Source organism: Nerophis lumbriciformis, linkage group LG04 (assembly GCF_033978685.3).
Source record: "Nerophis lumbriciformis linkage group LG04, RoL_Nlum_v2.1, whole genome shotgun sequence".
Classification (NCBI taxonomy): domain Eukaryota; kingdom Metazoa; phylum Chordata; class Actinopteri; order Syngnathiformes; family Syngnathidae; genus Nerophis; species Nerophis lumbriciformis.
In genome coordinates, this window is record NC_084551.2 from 5578379 (window position 1) to 5603623 (window position 25245).

The 25245-nt window shown below is 41.1% G+C and overlaps 1 protein-coding gene across 1 annotated transcript in view; it reads right to left on the bottom strand.

Annotated features, from left to right (window-relative positions):
- Nucleotides 1–25245, bottom strand: part of clstn3 (calsyntenin 3) — a 102538-nt gene that overhangs the window by 50289 nt on the left and 27004 nt on the right. The window contains exons 6-9 of the mRNA XM_061947868.2: nt 17220–17369; nt 8742–8927; nt 8377–8664; nt 1388–1500 (exon numbers count right to left, since the gene is read on the bottom strand). Coding sequence (XP_061803852.1) covers nt 1388–1500; nt 8377–8664; nt 8742–8927; nt 17220–17369 — 737 coding nt within the window. The remainder of the gene's footprint in view (nt 1–1387; nt 1501–8376; nt 8665–8741; nt 8928–17219; nt 17370–25245) is intronic.

Genomic DNA, 25245 nt, shown 5'->3' on the forward strand with positions numbered 1-25245 from the left:
ATATACGACAAATCATCTCAAACCACAACAAAACAATTGCAAATGAGCCGTCGGCCCCCGGACAGAGCGACTCCAAAACCAACAAAGGCTGTAACTGTCGAAAGAAACCTGATTGCCCTCTCAACGGGGGGTGCTTACAAACATCAGTCGTCTACCAATCTAAGGTAACACGCAAGGACATTAACACATCCGACACATATGTAGGATTAACCGAGGGAGAATTCAAAACCAGATGGAACAATCACAAGGCTTCTTTCAGGAACCAAAACCTGCGGAATACCACAGAACTCAGCAAACACATTTGGGACCTCAAAGACAATAATGTTGAATATTCAATAACATGGCAAATTCTTGCATCCAGCACACCTTACAATAGTGGTAATAAAAGATGCAACCTATGCTTGAAAGAGAAACTGTTTATTGTTTATTATTTACTGTCCAGACCTGTCATCCCTCAACAAGCGCAGCGAAATTGTAACAGCATGCCGCCACAGACGGAAACACCTCCTAGGTAACACATGAGCCAATCACCACGCCCCTACGCCAGCCTGTACCCACCCACTCTGTGCCCTATATAAACCATGGTATGTGAATGCTCCCATTAAAATCTCCTGATGATTGAGGGAACCCCCCCTCATGAAACAGGCCTGTAGAGATGAAATAGTCTTGTGATTTTTTTTCCCACACATACATATATATATATACATATATATATATACATATATATATATATATATATATATATATATATATATATATATATATATATATATATATATATATATATATATATATAATCTAGATAGATAGAGAGAGACAGCGAGAGAGAGAAAGAAAGAAAGAAAGAGAGCGAGTGTTAAGTATTTCAAATTATTTGTTTTCATTTTATATTTTAATATTTTTAATTTAAAAAATAAACCTTCAGTAAAGTATTTCTCTTTGAATAATAACTCAACAAAAATGAATAGAAAGCACAAAGAAGGTAGAATAGAAAGGGTAAAATGACAAGACAAATATTAAAATAATGTGTGTAGGAGAACAGTGTAATGTAACAAGGTATCAGCAGGCGGTTCAGACAAATCTTAAAAGCTTAAACTCTGTATCAGCTTTAATTTAATCCTCTTCAATCTGTCTGGGGCCAGTGGCTAGTCAAAAACGAACCCACCATCACCACCAAGCCATACACTCTCACACATACCCAATTGGTTTATGCTTTAAATATTCAAATAAAAATGATTTATGTATTATCATATGTGTACTGCATGGTGGGATTTGCAGATGTGTTTGTTTTGGCACGTACATGACCATTAACCTTACACGGGATTCACTGTTTCATGTGAAAGTGAGCAACACATCAAAGTGCAAAGTGTTGCAGCTCCCCCAGTACCTGCTCCAGTTTCCACAAGAACTTGACGGGGCGTGCAGCGGAAACGTCGGGCCAGTAGAAGAGAGAGAGGCGGCAGCCGTGCACTGACAGGGAATAGTGGGAGAACGAGTCGTCTGTGGAGAGCACAGGAGGAGCAATTAATTGGCGGCTTAGAGCGGTCTGGACTTCAGCTCAGGTTTCCTATGGATTTTTCTTTGGTTTAATCTCTCGCCCGTGTGCGCCTCCAAGCATTTCTTTTAGTGCTGACCGTGCACCTTTACGCAGCAAAAATATTCAAACAATATTCCGGCAGGCGGGCGCAGATTGACTCTGTGATTGGACTTGTGCTGCCCACTTGGCTGTTCAAGCATGTGCAGGTTAAATGCCTCCCTCAAGAGCAGAGTAAAGACTCAGGCTATAAACACGCAGCGGTTTTCTCTGCTAAACCTGCATCTCTGAGCATCTGAGATTATAACCCACTGAAGGCTCCAGCAAAACATGTTATGGGAGGGTGGGAAAAAAACATAAAAAAAGTCACAGAAACATTTGATCATGAAAGACAGGTGGATTGGTGAGAGCAAGGATTTTTACCTGGTGGATCACTTGTCTAAAATCGATGTGGTCTTTTATTTGGATATTCATTTTGTTTTGAAATTTCGCAGCCATTTTGTGGGCAGGCTTATTGATCTTCGAGCTCATTCAGTCAGCATAGCAGTGCTGTCATTAGATCCTGTGCTAATTGCTACTTTGTGTGCTTTTAAATGTTTTTTCAGACTTTTTAGAGCATTTTTTTTTAATTGTAAGTAGGGATGTCCGATAATGGCTTTTTGCCGATATCCGATATTGTCCAACTCTTTAATTACCAATACCGATATCAACCGATACCGATATCAACCGATACCGATATATACAATCGTGGAATTAGCACATTATTATGCTTACCGTATTTTCCGCACTATAAGGCGCACCTAAAAACCACAAATTTTCTCAAAAGCTGACAGTGCGCCTTATAACCCGGTGCGCTTTATATACGGATAAATATTAAGATTCATTTTCATAAAGTTTCGGTCTCGTAACTACGGTAAACAGCCGCCATCTTTTTTCCCGGTAGAACAGGAAGCGCTTCTTCTTCTACGCAAGCAACCGCCAAGGTAAGCACCCGCCCCCATAGAACAGGAAGCGCTTCTTCTTCTACTGTAAGCAACCACCCGCCCGCGTAGAAGAAGAAAAAGCGCGCGGATATTACCGTACGGTACGTTTCATTTCCTTTGTGTGTTTACATCTGTAAAGACCACAAAATGGCTCCTACTAAACGACAGGGATCCGGTTCATGAAAAGACGCAATCTCTCCATCCGCACACGGATTACTATTTCACAGCAACTGATATTCCTGTGAACCGCGCTGTGGATACAACGGGAGCACGTACGGTGAATATTCGCACCACAGGGAATGAGAAGTCATCCTTCACTGTGGTTCTAGCTTGCCATGCTAATGGCCAGAAACTTCCACCCATGGTGATATTCAAAAGGAAGACCTTGCCAAAAGAGACCTTTCCAGCCGGCGTCATCATAAAAGCTAACTCGAAGGGATGGATGAAGAAAAGATGAGCGAGTGGTTAAGGTAAGTTTAAGTTTACGCGAAGAGGCCGGGTGGCTTTTTTCACGCAGCTCCGTCCATGTTGATATACGACTCCATGCGCGCCCACATCACGCTGGTTTTAATATATTATTAAAGTTTGACTGACCTATTTGACTGTTTTTTTGACATTCCTTTAGCGCAGTTAGATGCGGCTTACAACACGGGGCGGCTTATAGGTGGACAAAGTTTTGAAATATGCCGTTCATTGAAGGCGCGGCTTATAACCCAGGGCGCCTTATGGTGCGGAAAATACGGTAATTTGGACAACCAGGTATGGTGGAGATAAGGTCCTTTTTAAAAATATAAAAAATAAAATAAAATAAGATAAATAAATTAAAAACATTTTCTTGAATACAAAAGAAAGTAAAACAATATAAAAACAGTTTCATAGAAACTAGTATTTAATGAAAATGAGTAAAATTAAGTGTTAAAGGTTAGTACTATTAGTGGACCAGCAGCACGCACAATCATGTGTGCTTACGGACTGTATCCCTTGCAGACTGTATTGACATATATTGATATATAATGTAGGAACCAGAATATTAATAACAGAAAGAGACAACCCTTTTGTGTGAATGAGTGTGAATGAGTGTAAATGGGGGAGGGAGGTTTTTTGGGTTGGTGCACTAATTGTAAGTGTATCTTGTGTTTTTTATGTTGATTTAATAAAAAAAATAAAAAAAATAAATAAAAAAACGATACCGATAATACAAAAAACGATACCGATAATTTCCGATATTACATTTTAAAGCATTTATCAGCATCTCTAATTGTAAGCTTAATATGAGTCCAAAGAAAGCAATGGACCAGAGATATGTGGTTTGAAACATTCAGGAGGAATCAACAGCGTTGTCGACAATGGGCTTCTGTCGAGACTGGAAACCTACAGTACAGGCCAAAAGTTTGGACACACCTTCTCCTCATTAAACGCGTTTTCTTTATTTTCATGACTATTGACCAGAGGTGGGTAGTAACGCGCTACATTTACTCCGTTACATCTACTTGAGTAACTTTTGGGATAAATTGTACTTCTAAGAGTAGTTTTAATGCAACTTACTTTTACTTTTACTTGAGTATATTTATAGAGAAGAAACGCTACTTTTACTCCGCTACTTTTATCTACATTCAGCTCGCTACTCGCTACTAATTTTTATCGATCTGTTAATGCACGCTTTGTTTGTTTTGGTCTGTCAGACAGACCTTCAAAGTGCCTGCCTTACTGGTGACGTTTCACTCCGTTCCACCAATAAAATGCAGTCACTAGTGACGTTTGACTCCGTTCCACCAATCAGATGCAGTCACTGGTGACGTTGGACCAATCAAACAGAGCCAGGCGGTCACATGACCTGACTTAAACAAGTTGAAAAACTTATTGGGGTGTTACCATTTAGTGGTCAATTGTACGGAATATGTACTGTACTGTGCAATCTACTAATACAAGTTTCAATCAATCAATCAAAAGTGTGAAGGAAAAAAGACAGTTTTATTTCAAACGTACATCCCGTCACAAGCCTAAAGACTGACTGCACAGTTCCTGTCTTCACAATAAAAGTGCCGCTCCATCGCGCCTGCGCTTTCAAAATAAGAGTCTCCGAAAGCCAGCGCAAACAAGCTAGCAAGCTACGGAATTTGCCGCCAATGTATTTCTTGTAAAGTGTGTGAAAACGAATATGGAAGATGGACAAATAAGATACCAAAAACCAACCACTTTCATGTGGTATTAGACAGAAAGGAGGAACTTTTTTTCTCCTGCATTTGAAAACGTGGACGTTAAGCACTGCTGTCTGATTACAATCAATGCAAGTCATCAGAATCAGGTAATACACCAACTTATATTCTTGTCTTCATGAAAGAAAGGAATCTATATGTGTTAAACATGCATGTATATTCATTAAAACACCTTTAACATGTAAACAAAAACGGCAAAATAAATAAATATAAATGATATACTGTATATATCAATGTATGTGTATATATGTATGTATATATATATATATATATATATATATATATATATATATATATATATATATATATATATATATATATATATATATATATATGATATGATATGTGTGTGTATGTTACTCATCAGATACTCAGTACTTGAGTAGTTTTTTCACAACATACTTTTCACTTTTACTCAAGTAAATATTTGGGTGACTACTCCTTACTTTTACTTGAGTAATAAATCTCTAAAGTAACAGTACTCTTACTTGAGTACAATTTCTGGCTACTCTACCCACCTCTGCTATTGACATTGTAGATTGTCATTAAAGACATCAAAATTATGAATGAACACATGTGGAGTTATGTACTTAAAAAAAGGTGAAATAACTGAAAACATGTTTTATATTCTAGTTTCTTTAAAATAGCCACCCTTTGCCCTGATTACTGCTTTGCACACTCTTGGCATTCTCTCGATGAGCTTCAAGCACACCTGGGAAGTGATAACCATTTCAGGTGACTACCTCTGGAAGCTCATGGAGAGAATGCCAAGAGTGTGCAAAACAGTAATCAGAGCAAAGGGAGAAACTAGAATATAAAACATGTTTTCAGTTATTTTACCTTTTTTTGTTAAGTACATAGTAACTCCACATGTGTTCATTCATAGTTTTGATGCCTTCAGTGACCATCTACAATGTAAATAGTCATGAAAATAAAGAACATACATTGAATGAGAAGGTGTGTCCAAACTTTTGGCCTGTACTGTATATTCATGTTTACATTGTTTCTTATTGACACATTTGCTTCAATACAAAAACTTTTCGATTTACAAGCACTGTTCAGGAACCATTTAAGTTTGGAAATTGAGGTTCTACTGTATGTAGTTGCTACACATGTTTATCAGCACTATAGATAATAATGGCTGGGTGGTCACTAATGTCCAGTCAATAGTAGGGATGCTCCAGAAGATCGATTTACATTTAAATCACAATTTTTATTTATTCTGACTCTAAATTGTTCATAATTTTCGAGAATTAATTTTTAAAAAAGGTGGGTTTTTTTGTGCAATTTCTTTTAAGAATCCATTCTTTGATTAAAAACATTAAACAACAATTACTGATGTTATTATTATTATTATTATTGATACTGCTGCTTTTGTACATTTTTGGTTTTCTTTGTGTTTAGTATAATGTTTGTATGTATACTCAATTGCATTGTACATTTCTATCCTAAGTATTGTAAAGAATGGATTGGGTTAGAGTTGCTCTATTTTCTTTTATTAGATTAAGATTCTGTAATTTATGTAAATACAATTTGAAAATTACTTAAAAAAAATAAAAATGTTTTAGACCAACACTGCGCGTTTAAGTTTTGTAAGATGTAACATGTTTTAAAAAGGTTTTATAATTTATAATTCATATATAGAATAATGTATTACAAACATTGATTCTGAATCGAATTGTCACCCCAAGAATCAGAGTCGAATCGAATCGTGATGTGCCCATAGAATCCCACTACTAGTGAATAGTGAATCTATATTGCTATACAAGCTGTACACTGACCTACCTGTACGTAGTATGCACGTTTTTTACCCTAGTGTTGTCACTTTAAGAAGATACACAGTCATAAATACGTTGAAATACTCACGTTTGTGAAATACTATATACCGTATTTTCCGCACTATAAGGCGCACCTAAAAACCACACATTTTCTCAAAAGCTGACAGTGCGCCTTATAACCCGGTGCGCTTTATATATGGATAAATATTAAGATTCATTTTCATAAAGTTTCGGTCTCGTAACTACGGTAAACAGCCGCCATCTTTTTTCCCGGTAGAACAGGAAGCGCTTCTTCTTCTACGCAAGCAACCGCCAAGGTAAGCACCCGCCCCCATAGAACAGGAAGCGCTTCTTCTTCTACTGTAAGCAACCACCCGCCCGCGTAGAAGAAGAAAAAGCGCGCGGATATTACCGTACGTCTCATTTCCTTTGTGTGTTTACATCTGTAAAGACCACAAAATGGCTCCTACTAAACGACAGGGATCCGGTTCATGAAAAGACGCAATCTCTCCATCCGCACACGGATTACTATTTCACAGCAACTGATATTCCTGTGAACCGCACTGTGGATACAACGGGAGCACGTACGGTGAATATTCGCACCACAGGGAATGAGAAGTCATCCTTCACTGTGGTTCTAGCTTGCCATGCTAATGGCCAGAAACTTCCACCCATGGTGATATTCAAAAGGAAGACCTTGCCAAAAGAGACCTTTTCAGCCGGCGTCATCATAAAAGCTAACTCGAAGGGATGGATGAAGAAAAGATGAGCGAGTGGTTAAGGTAAGTTTAAGTTTACGCGAAGAGGCCGGGTGGCTTTTTTCACGCAGCTTTGTCCATGTTGATATACGATTCCATGCGCGCCCACATCACGCTGGTTTTAATATATTATTAAAGTTTGACTGACCTATTTGACTGTTTTTTTGACATTCCTTTAGCGCAGTTAGATGCGGCTTACAACACGGGGCGGCTTATAGGTGGACAAAGTTTTGAAATATGCCGTTCATTGAAGGCGCGGCTTATAACCCAGGGCGCCTTATGGTGCGGAAAATACGGTAAGTGAAAATGTCCAATGTAGTAGACTTGGTTATTCCGTGCAATATTGGTATTTAATTTGAGCAGCACTTTGCAAATGTAAATGTGTGTATTTATCTTACGCATATTTTCAGAAAAGACAAACAATGTGAAAAAAATGTGTGTCCCACGGTGAGAATAGTTGTGAATCTCTTTGTTAGAGGACAGGTATGCAATTATGGTCCAAGTGGACCCTTTGGCATCTCTTTAGGACGCAGGAACGCGTTTTACAGTAAACTATTAGCTTGTAAACAATGGCAAGCCCTTATCTTAGCATGGTTATTGCCACAGCAGCAGTTTTATCGGGACGAACTACAACAAAGATGTTGTCAATCTCCTCCTGACCTAATTTTCACAATAAAGACTGGTGGCTTGTTAAGTCAGCACTTCGTATAGTGCAACCTCTAAAGTAGAATACTCCTGTGGACGTACATTTTGGTGTTTGACCAACATTCTTAACAGATTTTTCACAGCTATTTGCTGAAGAAGAGCAAAACCTACCAATCTTCTATATCTGCAGTTGATTGATGGGTGAAAGAGTGTCATGTGTTATTGTAAGATGTGTAGCAAAGCCTGTTTTTTGGGTGTTTTATTTTTAACAAAGCTGTCCTTAGTAAAGTGGCGGGCATACAAATGCATGAGGTTTTTTTCCCTATATGACGTCTTGAAAAGTCACAACTTTAAAAAGTGTAGCAAACACGAGAGGAAAATTTATTTTCTCACGTGTGTCGCTCATAAACAAGTTCTCTAGATTTTAGATCATTGACAAAATAAGTATTTTGTGCAACTCACCATTCTTGACGGTGCCACACACAATGGTCTCTTCCTCCTTGCGACTCCCTTTAGGCTGAGCGGCCACGGGCTGGACGTTGGTGCCCCACCTGCGCATCCACAGCTGCAAAGTGAAATGGTCGCCAGACAGCCCAGAGACGACCGAGTCGGGCACAACAGCCACGTGGTTTGAGCCGTTAAAGGAGAAGACCAGGGAGGAATCCGAGGAGGGCAGCGTGGGAAGAGCTGACGTCCAGTTGGCGGCGGGTGACGGAGGCGGGAGAAGGTCCACCTCGCCCCGAACAGCACCTGAAGAAGATGAAGTGAAAAAATATCCATAAAAGTAAATTAAGATTCACATTTTTTGCATTTGGAGCGGAACCCACCGCAAAGTCGTCGCACAGATCTGTCAGAGTAGCTGTCTCGATCACAGCCTTTGCCGATGTGGCCCGTCTGAAGCTCTACGGTGGCCTGGATGTTCCACACGGTCTCCTCACACGTCTCTAAATGCAAGCTGGGGAAGAGCGGGATGCTACCTGATCCAGGCGTATACTCCACTCGCTTAGTCCAACCTGCATTTAAAACCACCCAAATCAGTGTTCATCCAATGTACAGGTAGTGCTTTGCAGGGCTGGAGTCTACAGTAATTCACGGTAAAAAAAAGTTCACACAAAACTGCAAAGATGACTGAAAATGCTGCACTATGCTTGTCATACATAGTCTTTGGTATGACTCGGCCGGGGTTTGAACTCACAACCTACCGATCTCAGGACGGACACTCTAACCCATACTTGCCAACCTTGAGACCTCCGATTTCGGGAGGTGGGGGGTGGGGGCGTGGTCGGGGTGGGGCGTGGTTAAGATATATATATATATATATATATATATATATATATATATATATATATATATATATATATATATAAGAAATACTTGACTTTCAGTGAATTCTAGCTATATATATATATATATATATATATATATATATATATGTCTTAATAAGGTTATCCAAAAAATAGTGCTCGATACCGTAGTAGAGCGCAATGTATGTATGTGTGGGAAAAAAATCACAAGACTACTTCATCTCTACAGGCCTGTTTCATGAGGGGGTTCCCTCAATCATCAGGAGATTTTTTTTTTTTTTTTCCTGATGATTGAGGGAACCCCCTCATGAAACAGGCCTGTAGAGATGAAGTAGTCTTGTGATTTTTTTCCCACACACACATACATATATATATATATATATATATATATATATATATATATATATATATATATATATATATGTATGTGTGGGGAAAAAAATCACAAGACTATTTCATCTCTACAGGCCTGTTTCATATATATATATATATATATATATATATATATATATATATACACACACATATATATATTTTATTATATATATATATATATATATATATATATATATATATATATATATATATATATATATATATATATATATACATAAATAAAAGAAATACTTTAATTTAAGTGTTCATTTATTTACACATATACACACACATAACACTCCTCTACTCATTGTTGAGTTAAGGGTTGAATTGTCCATCCTTGTTCTATTCTCTGTCACTATTTCAGAACACACACATTATACAAATATACATTATAAAATCAATAAGAAAACGGGAGCTCTAATTTGGGATCAGAAGTTCCTACATAAACATTGCGTACTCACGTCGCCATTTTGTATTGATTACTGCAGCTGTACACTGGATTCATTCCCAAATACAAACTACAACTCACAAACACTTTAGAGTTAGGCTCCACCATCAGAATGTGTACTTAAACTTATAAAGATCACATGGATATTATTCAGTGAGTTGATTCACCAAAACTAACCTGTTATCCAGGAGGAAAAAGCACACAGGACGTTTCAATTGTTCACAGACTGGTCGCTCTCATCAGAATGACAAGACACTTCCGGTCTGCAGGTGATAGCATTCAATTGGGAAGAAACACCCTACTGCCCCCTACTGACCAATGTGAATACTGATAAATGTGTAATGACAGCTCCAAAAACGAATTCAAACCACAAAATAAACTAAATAAATCAACACAAAAATGTGACACATTATGGGTGGGTCACATATGCATGTACAACAGGCTGTCAACACGTCACTCAGGTCCGCATGGAGCTGGAGGGGGCGTGGCCTCCAGCTCCGCCTGAATTTCGGGAGATTTTCGGGAGAAAATTTGTCCCGGGAGGTTTTCGGGAGAGGCGCTGAATTTCGGGAGTCTCCCGGAAAATCCGGGAGGGTTGGCAAGTATGCTCTAACCACAAGGCCGATAATTAGAAATATAATTCTAACGTCATGTTACTCTTTTGTTATGCCACAAACTTGTCTAATTCAACGGCGCCTTTGCTGGTTGCAGCAAAGTAGTGCACTACATTTAGCTTCAATTGCTTGTAAGACCCAATTAATTCAATTAAATGTCACAATTGACACAAGTCTACGAATCAATTATTATGCCCATCTTGTGTAAAGAGCCTTCAATTAAGCCTGGAAAGAACCAAAGCTAGACAAAACCTTGTCAATGATCCATAGTTATATTGAAACAGTTACATTTGTTAACTTGCCAGATATTATTGAGCTGCAACACCTCCTCCTTCAACTCGAGGGTGAGTCATATTAGCGCCAGCCCACATAGATCCCAACCCACAGACTAAAAATCAAGAGGCCAAATGACAACTATGGCTATGTTCACACTGCAGGGTATAATGCCCATTTTGGATTTTTCTTTATATACAATCTTTTAATTAACATTACAAAACACTAATATATATTTTTTGGTAAAGAATTATGACGTTGTTTGCTTTTTGATGATGTATAGGTCGGATGAACACGACCCGGTTGTTCAGTTGCATTGGATACATATCTTGAATTATATCTACATACGAAATAGTCAGTGTTTGAATTTGAAACAAAAATTAAATTGCACTTTTAACGTTGACAAAAATCAGATACAGCTAGGGATGGGTACCGAATTGGGTATTTTTATAGGCAACGACCAAATTTCGACAGTACGACCGGGTATCGATTCACGTAAACTCAAAACGGTGCCATATTTTGATTCCTCTGTTGCATGTGACGTCTCAGCCGGCTCAAACACTTGGAGGGAAAACAATCACTCAAGCAGCAGACTCAGTCGAACTGCCTCTCGGTAACGTTGCAATCGCATGTGCAATGCCAACAAAGCAAGTAGGCCGGATATATAAATACTCAAATGTACAGTGAGCAGGGCCGGCCCGTGGCATAGGCCGTATAGGCAAATGCTAAGGGCGCCGTCGATCAGGGGGCGCCATGCCAGTGCCACAAATGTTGGAGAAAAAAAAAAGAACAAAAAAGTTGTTACTATTATTTCTAAATACAAAAAATAATCTCACGTTAATTAAAATGCAAAGTAAAGCCTATTTAATAGAAATATTATTTGTTACAACATTACGCCCCCTCTCCTCCCCACGCACGGTGCGCCCCCTCCCTTCCCGTATCATGACTCCTTTTGGACGTCACCACATCAAAAAATCAACACAAGATGTCAAAACGGCCAAAACTGTCAGGTGCCCAGGGAAGAAACAAGAGAAAAGAAGAGGAGAAACGAGAAAAGACAGAGGTAGCAGGTAGGTAACATTAGCCTACATGAAATTATTTGTCTGTTACAGAATGTGATAGTAACCTGGCTTTTTAGCATTAAGCTAATGTTACATGATTCGGCAATTGCTAATCAATAAATAGCTAGTTCTGTTTTAACGTCGGGTTAATATTGTGGAGGGGGCTAAATTGTTATGGAAAATAATAATGTAACGTTAGGTAATTACAGTACTCCCACCTTACATTCCTCAGGGACATTTGTATTAGATCTTTTAAGCAGGTGTTTTTTGTTTACATTGTTATTGCCTTCTGGTTAGCTAATGTTTGCCCTGCAGGTAATAGTCACTTTTCCACCCCTTTATATATTAGGTATAGTTGTAAGTAAAAAAAAAAAGGTCAAAGACAAAGCTATTCGGGTTCTTGTGAGTATATACACTTCACTGCCGATGTGGGGGGGCGCCACCTAAAATCTTGCCTAGGGCGCCAGATTGATTAGGGCCGGCCGGGCCTGACAGTGAGGCCTCATTTTTCGAAACGATGCTAATTTACGGCGGATTTGCCATAGACATGCTACTATTAGCTTTAGCTTTTTTACATGTGGATTTCAACAACACCAAAATTGATGATGAAAACTACAACTAAGATGCACATTACAATCAAACAGCTGGTGTGTAATAAGTGCAATACTAACAGTTTAAACACTGAAGACCAGTGGTGGGCCGTCAGGGCCAGCAAGGCCTTCTCTGCTGGCCTAACATAACCAGAAATCATGATAAAAGTAATTTTTAATTTACTTTCCCTAAATATCTAAAATTATTCATATATATATATTCTTCATGTCATTATATGCTCTTTCCAGTGCTGTTGGTTTTAGTTTAGAGTTTGTATCCAATCAGAATTTAGCTAGCTTATGTTGCCATGCTGTACCAAATCTGCCCGGGGCCTTCAGAATCAACAATGCAGGCGTCTGTGCACTGTCAGTGAACGGACACATAGAGTTGATAGACAATGGGGATAGCCAATCAGATCACGAGTTGTTGTCAGTAAGGCCTTCTAGCTTGGCCTTACGCTGTGATTGGATACTCACTTGGGAGTCCCAAGTGAGTATCCAATCACACGTTGCGAAAACAGGAAGTGGCACTGGAGCCATAGAAAGCCACAGAAAACTCACCCGTACTTACAAAAAGAAGGAGAGCAAAATGTTGATTAGGTGGCAGATATATTCGTATTTGCAAGGCCATTTTCAAGAAGGATACTTAAGAGAAACTAGATCTTGTGAGACGAGGTCGGCCGACATTGGAAGCTATCCCAGCTGTAGTTTCCTAACGAAGCCTTAGCTTGACCCTCCTCTACTTTCTCCTGCTCCGCTTTCTGCGGCAACAACAAACAAAACTCCAGACGCTCCTCTTCGTTTTGTATCGTTTACTTGTCAATTTAATCCTTCAAAAACGTAAAACAATAACGATGTGGGAACAAATGAATGGCAAAATAAAGCGAGTTTGTTACAGTAAGAAAGAGTTAGAAAAAGTAAGAGTAAGGTCAAAAAAACTGTGTGGCTCGATTCCACCATCCTTGACTGCCATTACCCACAATACCTTGTGTCCAAACCATATTACCACACAGATCCTTCCGGCATATATGCAATTAAACAGTTACGTAATCTTCACTGTATTAAAGCAGTATAAAATAGTATGTCATCAAATTATTCAGACAAATGTAATAATTACAAATAAAGTGTACCTTATGATTATTCTAAGCATGCAATATATACATTTTCGAATTATTTAAATAAAGTAAATAGTCCCCTTTTGGCTGAATAAACTTAAAGCACCTTTCATAAAATGTAAATTAACTTAAATATCATTTAGGCTCCTACACCAGCGGTGAAATGGTTTGCCCGCGACTTTCCCACGAATCAACCGACTACGACCAACTACCGATTACGAGCAATACCACTGGCTTATACGGCGTCGAATGGGTTCTACAAATTGTGGGTTAAAATATTCTATTCCTTAATTTTTTCATGTTTCATTTGATTTATACAATTCTTTTAATTTTGACAGTACCACATAAGATATGTTTTAATTGCTAAAGCGGGTTTATTGGATGTTAAATGCGCCATAAAATGAACAGTTTTGTACACTGTTGAGGGGGTTCAATGAAAAGTAGTGTGCAAGTATCTCCAGCCGTGTCTATGTGGTGACATCAATTACGGTATTTTGAGAGGACTAAGTAGGACATCACTGAAGGCCTAGGTGAGAAACGCACGGCCCGCCACTGCTAAAGACTAGATTCAGCTTAGTGGCAAAACCTACTCCTTGACTCGGAATTGCTTGTTGCAAATGATATTTAAAGTTAAAGTTAAAGTTAAAGTACCAATGATTGTCACACACACACTAGGTGTGGCGAGATTATTCTCTGCATTTGACCCATCACCCTTGATCACCCCCTGGGAGGTGAGGGGAGCAGTGGGCAGCAGCGGTGGCCGCGCCCGGGAATCATTTGGTTACAAGTGTAAGAAAACAATAAATAACAACTGGACAGCAGTTTTCATTATCAGCTCATTGTTAAATGTTAAATAAAACATTTATTTTGTATTTAAACAAATTAACATTTATTAGGACATGAACCCACACAGAAGAAGCATTCATTGGTAACGTCGAGTACCGTATTTTCCGCACTATTAGCCGCACCTAAAAACCACAAATTTACTCAAAAGCTGACAGTGCGGCTTTTAACCCGGTGCGCTTTATATATGGATTAATATTACGATTCATTTTCATAAAGTTTCGATCTCGCAACTTCGGTAAACAGCCGCCATCTTTTTTCCCGGTAGAACAGGAAGCGCTTCTTCTTCTACGCAAGCAACCGCCAAGGTAAGCACCCGCCCCCATAGAACAGGAAGCGCTTCTTCTTCTACTGTAAGCAACCACCCGCCCGCGTAGAAGAAGAAAAAGCGCGCGGATATACCGTACGTTTCATTTCCTTTGTGTGTTTACATCTGTAAAGACCACAAAATGGCTCCTACTAAGCGTCAGGGATCCGGTTCATGAAAAGACGCAATCTTTAGTATTTACATGCTGCCGCTAGGCGACATCATACGCAAATACGGTGTTAGCTTTCATTGCTATGCTGATGACACCCAACTCTACATGCCCCTAAAGCTGACCAACACGCCGGATTGTAGTCAGCTGGAGGCGTGTCTTAATGAAATTAAACAATGGATGTCCGCTAACTTCTTGCAACTCAACGCCAAGAAAACGGAAATGCTGATTATCGGTCCTGCTAAACACCGACATTTATTTAATAATACCACCTTAACATTTGACAACCAAACAATTACACAAGGCGAATCAGTAAAGAATCTGGGTATTATCTTCGACCCAACTCTCTCCTTTGAATCACACATTAAGAGTGTTACTAAAACGGCCTTCTTTCATCTCCGTAATATCGCTAAAATTCGTTCTATTTTATCCACTAGCGACGCTGAGATCATTATTCATGCGTTCGTTACGTCTCGTCTCGACTACTGTAACGTATTATTTTCGGGTCTCCCTATGTCTAGCATTAAAAGATTACAGTTGGTACAAAATGCGGCTGCTAGACTTTTGACAAGAACAAGAAAGTTTGATCATATTACGCCTATACTGTATATACCTTTATATACCTACAGTATATATATATATATACCTATACTGGCTCACCTGCACTGGCTTCCTGTGCACTTAAGAAGTGACTTTAAGGTTTTACTACTTACGTATAAAATACTACACAGTCTAGCTCCGTCCTATCTTGTCGATTGCATTGTACCATATGTCCCGGCAAGAAATCTGCGTTCAAAGAACTCCGGCTTATTAGTGATTCCCAGAGCCCAAAAAAAGTCTGCGGGCTATAGAGCGTTTTCTATTCGGGCTCCAGTACTATGGAATGCCCTCCCGGTAACAATTAGAGATGCTACCTCAGTAGAAGCATTTAAGTCCCATCTTAAAACTCATTTGTATACTCTAGCCTTTAAATAGCCCCCCTGTTAGACCAGTTGATCTGCCGTTTCTTTTCTTTTCTCCTCTGCTCCCCTTTTCCTTGAGGGGGGGGGGGGCACAGGTCCGGTGGCCATGGATGAAGTGCTGGCTGTCCAGAGTCGGGACCCGGGGTGGACCGCTCGCCTGTGCATCGGCTGGGAACATCTCTACGCTGCTGACCCGTCTCCGCTCGGGATGGTGTCCTGCTGGCCCCACTATGGGCTGGACTCTTACTATTATGTTGGATCCACTATGGACTGGACTCTCACAATATTATGTCAGACCCACTCGACATCCATTGCTTTCGGTCTCCCCTAGAGGGGGGGGGTTACCCACATATGCGGTCCTCTCCAAGGTTTCTCATAGTCATTCACATCGACGTCCCACTGGGGTGAGTTTTTCCTTGCCCGTATGTGGGCTTTGTACCGAGGATGTCGTTGTGGCTTGTGCAGCCCTTTGAGACACTTGTGATTTAGGGCTATATAAATAAAGATTGATTGATTGATTGATTGAATCTCTCCATCCGCACACGGATTACTATTTCACAGCAACTGATATTCCTGTGAACCGCACTGTGGATACAACGGGAGCACGTACGGTGAATATTCGCACCACGGGGAATGAGAAGTCATCCTTCACTGTGGTTCTAGCTTGCCATGCTAATGGCCAGAAACTTCCACCCATGGTGATATTCAAAAGGAAGACCTTGCCAAAAGAGACCTTTCCAGCCGGCGTCATCATAAAAGCTAACTCGAAGGGATGGATGAAGAAAAGATGAGCGAGTGGTTAAGGTAAGTTTAAGTTTACGCGAAGAGGCCGGGTGGCTTTTTTCACGCAGCTCTGTCCATGTTGATATACGTATGTTTGTGATTGCACATTTGCGTACATTTTGGGAGTGAACAGAGTTGTTAGAACGCTGGTTTTTAATATATTATTAAAGTTTGACTGACCTATCTGACTGTTTTTTTGACATTCCTTTAGCGCAGTTAGATGCGGCTTACAACACCGGGCGGCTTATAGGTGGACAAAGTTTTGAAATATGCCGTTCATTGAAGGCGCGGCTTTTAACCCAGGGCGCCTTATGGTGCGGAAAATACGGTACTGGTATCGATTCCCAGTTAGCAGGAATTGGTACACTATCGAATGAAACGTGAAAAGTGAAAAATGGGAATCGACCTGCAGTGTGAAGATAGCCTAAAGCAAGTAACAGCAAAGCAATGGCAGTTACCCATCCAGCCAGGTTTGCAGGACGGCTTGACCGTGACGACGACCTGCGCATCAGCTTGAGCGCGGTTCTTTCCGCAGTCGAAAGCGGTCACCCAGAAGGTGTAAACGCGCTGACGTTTGGAGTCCAACGGCTCAGTGTTCTTAATGTTGCCTAGGAGATGAAGACGGGAAGGGGCGGTGGGGGGTAGAAAAGCAGAGGAGAGTATAATGAGAACAGAACTAAAAGTGTAGCACAGTAGTTCGACACCAAATCCCACACACAATGGCAACTTATTGATACAAAAAGCACATATAATTAAGTACCGTTGGTTAACAAGAGGTGAGAGAAAGTAATTGTCTCAAAACAAGAGTGTGAAATAGACTTGACATGATCAGGAGAAGCCTGCAGCGGGGTCAGAACACAAGGCCCTGAGTTTCTGCAGAGTCACAGTGAGCCAGCTTCCTTCCTTTCTTATCCTGCTTTGTATTGTCAGCCGGTCTGCCAGAGGACGCCATAACGAGGGCGAAGACATGAGGGAATAGCAGCAACAAAAAGACGCCGCATGCACCTGGTAAGCCTCTGCTTCGTGTTTATGCAGATACAACCACATAACAATAGTCTACCCACACTTTTTAAGTCAACTTTTAACATTTTAGGGCTTCCACCTGTCAGGAGAATGAAGGAGCTGCAATAGTTTGACCCTATATGTGCATTATATGTGTGCAGGGGTCTTTCAAAAGGTATTACAAACAGTAGCTTCAATAGGAAATAATCGGCTCTAGCGTCAAGCTGTCACCGTCAAAAAACTTTTTTTCACAGGCAATGTTTTAGGTATCGGTCATACACAGGCCCGGCCCTAACCAATCTGGCGCCCTAGGCAAGATTTTAGGTGGCGCCCCCCCACATCGGCAGTGAAGTGTATATACTCACAAGAACCCGAATAGCTTTGTCTTTGACCTTTTTTTTACTTAAAGAAAGCAAATTAACAATCAGAATAGTTAACAAGATAAAAAAAATATGAATAAATAAATGAATGCAAAAAATAAAAAATGAATATATGAAATACAATATTTTTTACATACATATTGCTTAATTTACATTAATGATGTGCACTTTAATAACTAGGCTTACAACTATACCTAATATATAAAGGGGTGGAAAAGTGACTATTACCTGCAGGGCAAACATTAGCTAACCAGAAGGCAATAACAATGTAAACAAAAAACACCTGCTTAAAAGATCTAATACAAATGTCCCTGAGGAATGTAAGGTGGGAGTACTGTAATTACCTAACGTTACATTATTATTTTCCATAACAATTTAGCCCCCTCCACAATATTAACCCGACGTTAAAACAGAACTAGCTATTTATTGATTAGCAATTGCCGAATCATGTAACATTAGCTTAATGCTAAAAAGCCAGGTTACTATCACATTCTGTAACAGACAAATAATTTCATGTAGGCTAACGTTACCTACCTGCTACCTCTTGTCTTTTTCTCGTTTCTCCTCCTCTTCTTTTCTCTTATTTCTTCCCTGGGCACCTGACAGTTTTGGCCGTTTTGACATCTTGTGTTGATTTTTTGATGTGGTGACGTCCAAAAAGAGTCATGATACGGGAAGGGAGGGGGCGGGGGGGGGGGGGGGGGGGGGGGGGGGCGTAATGTTGTAACAAATAATATTTCTATTATATAGGCTTTACTTTGCATTTTAATTAACGTGGGATTATTTTTTGTATTTAGAAATAATAGTAACAACTTTTTTTTTTTTTTTCTCCAACATTTGTGGCACTGGCGTGGCGCCCCCTGATGGACGGCGCCCTTAGCATTTGCCTATACGGCCTATGCCACGGGCCGGCCCTGGTCATACAGGTGTATTTTTCATTACCAATGTATAACAAAACTACAACACATCAAAACTGCTCAAATGGAGAGGGGATACAGCCCTCTAGAGCCAATACCATGCTAGTAGCCATCTACATCTACATGCTATTACGTTAGAATGAGCTATATGATGTTTGGTGAGCATTACGCCTATACTGGCTCACCTGCACTGGCTTCCTGTGCACTTAAAATGCGACTTTAAGGTTTTACTACTTACGTATAAAATACTAAGCAGTCTAGCTCCATCCTATCTTGCTGATTGTATTGTACCATATGTCCCGGCAAGAAATCTGCGTTCTAAGAACTCCGGCTTATTAGTGATTCCCAGAGCCCAAAAAAGGTCTGTGGGGTATAGAGCGTTTTCTATTCGGGCTCCAGTACTCTGGAATACCCTACCGGTAACAGTTAGAGATGCTACCTCAGTAGAAGCATTTAAGTCCCATCTTAAAACTCATTTGTATACTCGAGCCTTTAAATAGACCCCTCTTTTAGACCAGTTGATCTGCCGTCTCTTTTCTGCTCTGCCCCCCTCTCCTGCGTGGAGAGGTTATCAGGTGACCACAGATGATTCGCTAGCGATTCAAAGTCGGGACCCTGGGTGGACCACTCCTCTGTGCATCAGTTGGGGACGTCTCTGCGTTGCTGACTTGTCTATACTCAAAATGATCCCCTGCTGGCCCCACTATGGACTGGACTCTCACATTATTAACTAGAGCCACTCGACATGCATTGCACTGGTCGCCACATCCGCTCCAAGGTTTCTCATGGTTTCCCATTGAGTTGAGTTTTTTCTTGCCCTGATGTGGGATCTGAGCCGAGGATGTCGTTGTGGCTTGTGCAGCCCTTTGAGACACTCGTGATTAAGGGCTATATAAATAAACTTTGAAAGATTGATTGATTTGCTTGGAAATCTTCATTTAGCCTGCATTTATGCGATCAATAATTAGGGCCGAGCAGCAAAAACTGTGACGGCCCGAACAGAATTGCTTCTTTCATCATTATTGTCCCACTTCTATCGCATTTTAAAGGTACTTCAAATGCATGGAAATTCACCAATTTTTGCAAGAGCGTACGGTCCAACGATAAAAAAATATATTTTTGGGGTCTAATATACAAAATGTCAAAATTCAAACTCTAACACCCACGTGAAAATGAGAAAAAATTTGCCTCTGCCCCGGTTTGATCTGATGGTTCGCCACAAAATGTTCAACATCTGTAATTCGACTCCACAAATTCAGATCTCGATGAGAATTGGTGATTCATGATGATGATGACACTTTGAAATTCTTGATGTGTCAGTATCTATTTGTACCTATTTGTGGTTGGGTGCAGCCTAATGGGAAAAAATGATCCTCGCCCTTAACCATCAAACTGTCATTACTTGACTATAAGTGAAACTGCTATGAGTCTTTAAGATTGGGAACTTATCATGAGTAGATATCGATATTAACGCCAATATCACCGCCTTGTAGTGGAAAATTATAACAGCCACAACTTCCTTCCGCATGCTCCAATCTTCCTGGGTCTGGGCATTGGTAAGAACTTAGCGGGATGCGTCATGCGTTCCCGCTAGAGATGCGCGGTTTGCGGGCACAACCGCGGAGTCCGCGGATTATCCGCGGATCGGGCGGATGAAATTTTAAAAAATTAGATTTTATCCGCGGGTCGGGTCGGGCGGTTGAAATAGAAAAAATTAGATTTTAAATAGATTCAGGCGGGTGGCAGTTAAACCAATTGGGAAATATATATACATAGTTAAATGTTGTTACCCACATACGAAAAACGAGCAGGCACCTGCTGCATATGCCACAACAGAAGAAAAAAATAAAAAGAGATGGACACTTTTACGGAGCGGAGAAGGCCCCCGACGCCTCGCCGGGGTCCGGGACCGAGGCCCCTTCCCCCGAGAGGGCCCCACCGGGAGCCGTAGCTGAGGCGATCCGCGAGAAGGGCCCGACGCACGTCCAGGGTCACCACCGCGCCCACCGCACCGACACCCCGCCTCGTCCGCCTTCGCCGCGGCCGGCGTCACGCACAGCAGGTAAGCAGCTTACCTGCCCGCCACCCCCGTGGCCGGGGGCTCGTAACAGGGGTCACTCCGCGCGCTCCGCCCGCGCAGCTTACCTGCCCGCCACCCCTGTTGCCGGGGGCGCGTAACAGGGGTCACTCCGCGCGCAGTGCGCTCACGAAAGGGGTGGGGCTCACCCTGGTTGATATAGACAGCAGCTAGGACGGTGGCCATGGACGTCGGAACCCGCTAAGGAGTGTGTAACAACCCACCTGCCGAATCAACTAGCCCTGAAAATGGATGGCGGTGGAGCGTTGGGCCCATACCCGGCCGTCGCCGGCAGCGAGACGCGCTTGGAGGTGCGCTCAGCACGGCTGCCATATGATTGCGCACTGGTGTGCGTCTGGGTCGTGACAGCGTGGCACGCGAATGTCTGTGCTGCATTGGATCAGTCTCCTTTCTTTAACAGGCAAAAGCTTTATAACCTCACTAATGCCTTGCATCGTCTATATTAGATATATAACAACGGGCGGGTGCGGGCGGATGCGGTTCTGATCAAATGTTAGATCGGGTGGATTGCGGATGGTTGACGACTTTCTGATGCGGTTGCGGATGAAATAATTGCCTATCCACGCATCTCTAGTTCCCGCTGACTCGCGTGAACCACAAATTGCACAAGGGGGTGCGGGGGGATCCAAGGGCCCATTCGACGCTGCTTGCAGGTTTAAAATATAATTTGTGTTGCTGAGCTGCAGCCAGACCCTTTTCTACATGTCACAAAATTGTCAAAAGTAAACATTTCTGGTTCGATAGTAATCATCACCATTTCTCCATCCCCCCAAAAAAACCAATACATAAAAGCCAAAGAAAAAGCAAATTGTAGAGTGAATTCTTTAGGTTTATGAGAATCGCTGACCTTTTACAATTATGGCGGTTGTAATTCTGCCTTTTCAAGCATTTTTTTTCCCTCAGACAATTATCTAAATTTTACTAACTTTGGGGCGTTCAACTTGGAGATTCTAATTTCCAATTTAATGTATGGACTCATGTGTATTCTTTTAGTCATTTCATAAGTGAGCATCTGTTTAAGATAGTTCATAGTTTGTAATTGAAACGCCCTTATTGGGCGTGGTTAGCATATGCCAATCTTTCCATTGGCCTATGGCAGGGGTGTCAAACTCATTTTAGCTCAGGAGCCGCATGGAGGAAAATCTGTGCACACGCAGGCCGGACTATTAAAATCATGGCAATACTTGCCAACCTTGAGACCTTCGAATTCAGGAGAAGGGGCGGGAGGGGGGGGTGTATATATTGTAGCTGGAAGAGTTAGGGATGCAAGGGATTCTGGGTATTTGTTCTGTTGTGTTTATGTTGTGTTACGGTGCGGATGTTCTCTCGAAATGTGTTTGTCATTCTTGTTTGGTGTGGGTTCACAGTGTGGCGCATATTTGTAACAGTGTTAAAGTTGTTTATACGGCCACCCTCAGTGTGACCTGTATGGCTTTTGATCAAGTATGTCTTGCAGTCACTTCCGTGTAAATGCAGAAGCCGCATACAACATGTGGCTGGGCCGGCATGCTATTTGTATGGTGAAAAAGCGGAAGCGTCGACAGGTTGTAGTGGACGTTAAAGGCACGCCCTTAATAGTGTTGTCCTGGTGAAAATCGGGAGTAATTCGGGCGAATAGTTGCCCCGGGAGATTTTCGGGAGGAGCACTGAAATACGGGAGTCTCCCGGGCAAATCGGGAGGGTTGGCAAGTATGATCATGGCATTAAAAATAAAAAATAAAGACAACTTCAAAATGTTTTCTTTGTCCTACTTTGGCCAAAATAGAACAAACACATTCTGAAAATATTACAATGAAAATATAGAAAAAAAAATACCGGCAGCGGTAAACTTTAGATACATGAAAGAAAGAAGAAAGTGAATGAATGTTTATAACTGAATAAATTGCATATGCATAAAAATTTGTTTTCTTTTGTATTATTTTTTTTATGAATTAAGTAACGTTTAGGACAACCTTTTTCCAAAACACAATATAGAATGTGAGATATAACAGGATAATGCATACATTTATCATTTGTGCTACAAAAAAGTGGGAACCCAAAAATTTACTGTGGGACCCCATTTTTATGACTTGATGGGGTCCCTGGGATCCCATTTTGAAAATTCCTAGCACCAACACTGATGGAGTATTGGGGCGTGCAAAAAAATGTGGCCTGCGGGCCGGTTATAATTCTAATCAAATATCCCGGGGGCCATAGATAATTCATTCGCGGGCCTTGACACATAGGGCCTATGGGACAGTTATGAGTTAAGGGGTATGAATTCTGCCTAGCTACTGCAGCTTAGCCAACACAACCAGGACAAAGAGCGGAAGTGATTCAGCTGATCAATGTCGGAGGCAGATATTTACATATATCCGAATTTAAGTTGTACTTCTTCCATTTCTTTGTCATATTTGAAAACAGCTCGTGTTTTCCATTTCTTGTCTTGATGCTCTGTCAGCAAGTATACTGTGTGTGTTAACCTTGAGTTCTTTGGAATGTGTTTTGACTAGCATTTGTTTTGTCTAGAGAGATGGGACGAGAGAGAGGGTGGTGGCGTTGGGAAGACAGACCATTTTGGGAGGCGCAATAGAATGTTCTAGGGTTAGACTGGTCTCAATCAATGTATATTGGCAAAGCTTTGAGAATATACAACAAAATACCTATTCTGTCTCTGGTGGTTTTTCAACTCAGCTTTAAGTGTCGGAAAGAACTTGGGAGCGAATTGTGACTTGAATTCCCTGGGAGGAACAACTGGTCCAAAACGCAACAAATTGGGGGCTCGTCCGGGATTTGAACCCGGGACCTCTCGCACCCGAAGCGAGAATCATATCCCTAGACTTACTTTCTTAACATGTGCCTGTCAGTGAGGAGCAAATGTTCTTCGAGAGGTGACCAAGTGCTGCTGCCACAAAGTGGATACTGTGGCGTACACTACTGCAGCGTCAAGCCCAAGCTAACATTTTTTTTTTTTTTGTCAATTCAAGCTTGAAACGTGTCCTTAAATGTTACAGGATTAATCTGCTTGACCAGCAGTTGTTTACGTCAATCATGTACCAGTGTAACAGGGTCAATTATGTCTTGTAAATAATGTATTTTATAATGTTTTATTATTGTTATAATTACACAAAATATGTAAGTGAGATGTAAATACCTGAATATTGTTCGATGTTTTGTCAATGTGGAACCATTGTCTCGTTGTCCCTCCTACTGCAATAATTACTGTGACACCTGTCTTTTTATATGCGTTGGACACGCCTTCCAACTTCCCTTTTGTCTACGATAACGGGAGAGGTAGGTGTCCATGCGACGACAGAAAATGTATTGTCTTGCTAACAACTTAAGTTCACTTTCTTGTTCATTATTATATTTCTGTAGGGGCTCGACGATGGCAGAATATTATTGACAACAATTGTATTCTGTGTATTATCAGGTATGTTTTTATTTCACTGTCGTACGCCCTTTTGTGATGAGGTGGCGACTTGTCCAGGGTGTACCCCGCCTTCCGCCCGATTGTAGCTGAGATAGGCTCCAGCGCCCCCCGCGACCCCAAAGGGAATAAGCGGTAGAAAATGGATGGATGGACGCCCTTTTGTCTACGATAATGGGAGAGGGGCTCGACGATGGCAGAACATTATTGACAACAATTGTATTCTGTGTATTATCAGCAGTGTTGGGACTAACGCGTTACAAAGTAACGCGTTACTGTAACGCCGTTACTATCGGCGGTAACTAGTAATCTAACGCGTTATTTTTTATATTCAGTAACTCAGTTACCGTTACTACATGATGCGTTACTGCGTTATTTTGCGTTATTTTTTATGTAGTATCGGCTAGAAACTGAGAAGATCTGAGTGTTGCAGCGCTGCTGAAGAGGCAACAAAAAAGAGGCGCGCCGCGCGCTTTCTGTGTGTACGTGTATGTGTGTGTGTGTGTGTGTGTGTGTGTGTGTGTGTGTGTGTGTGTGTGTGTGTGTGTGGGAGGGGGCGTGTCTGTGTCTACTATCAAGACGTCATGGCGAACCCCGAAGCCGAGTTTCTTAAAATGGAGATATTTTCAGTACGTTTCTTTTATCGACCACAAAGAAAAGAACATTTTAGTTGAATGT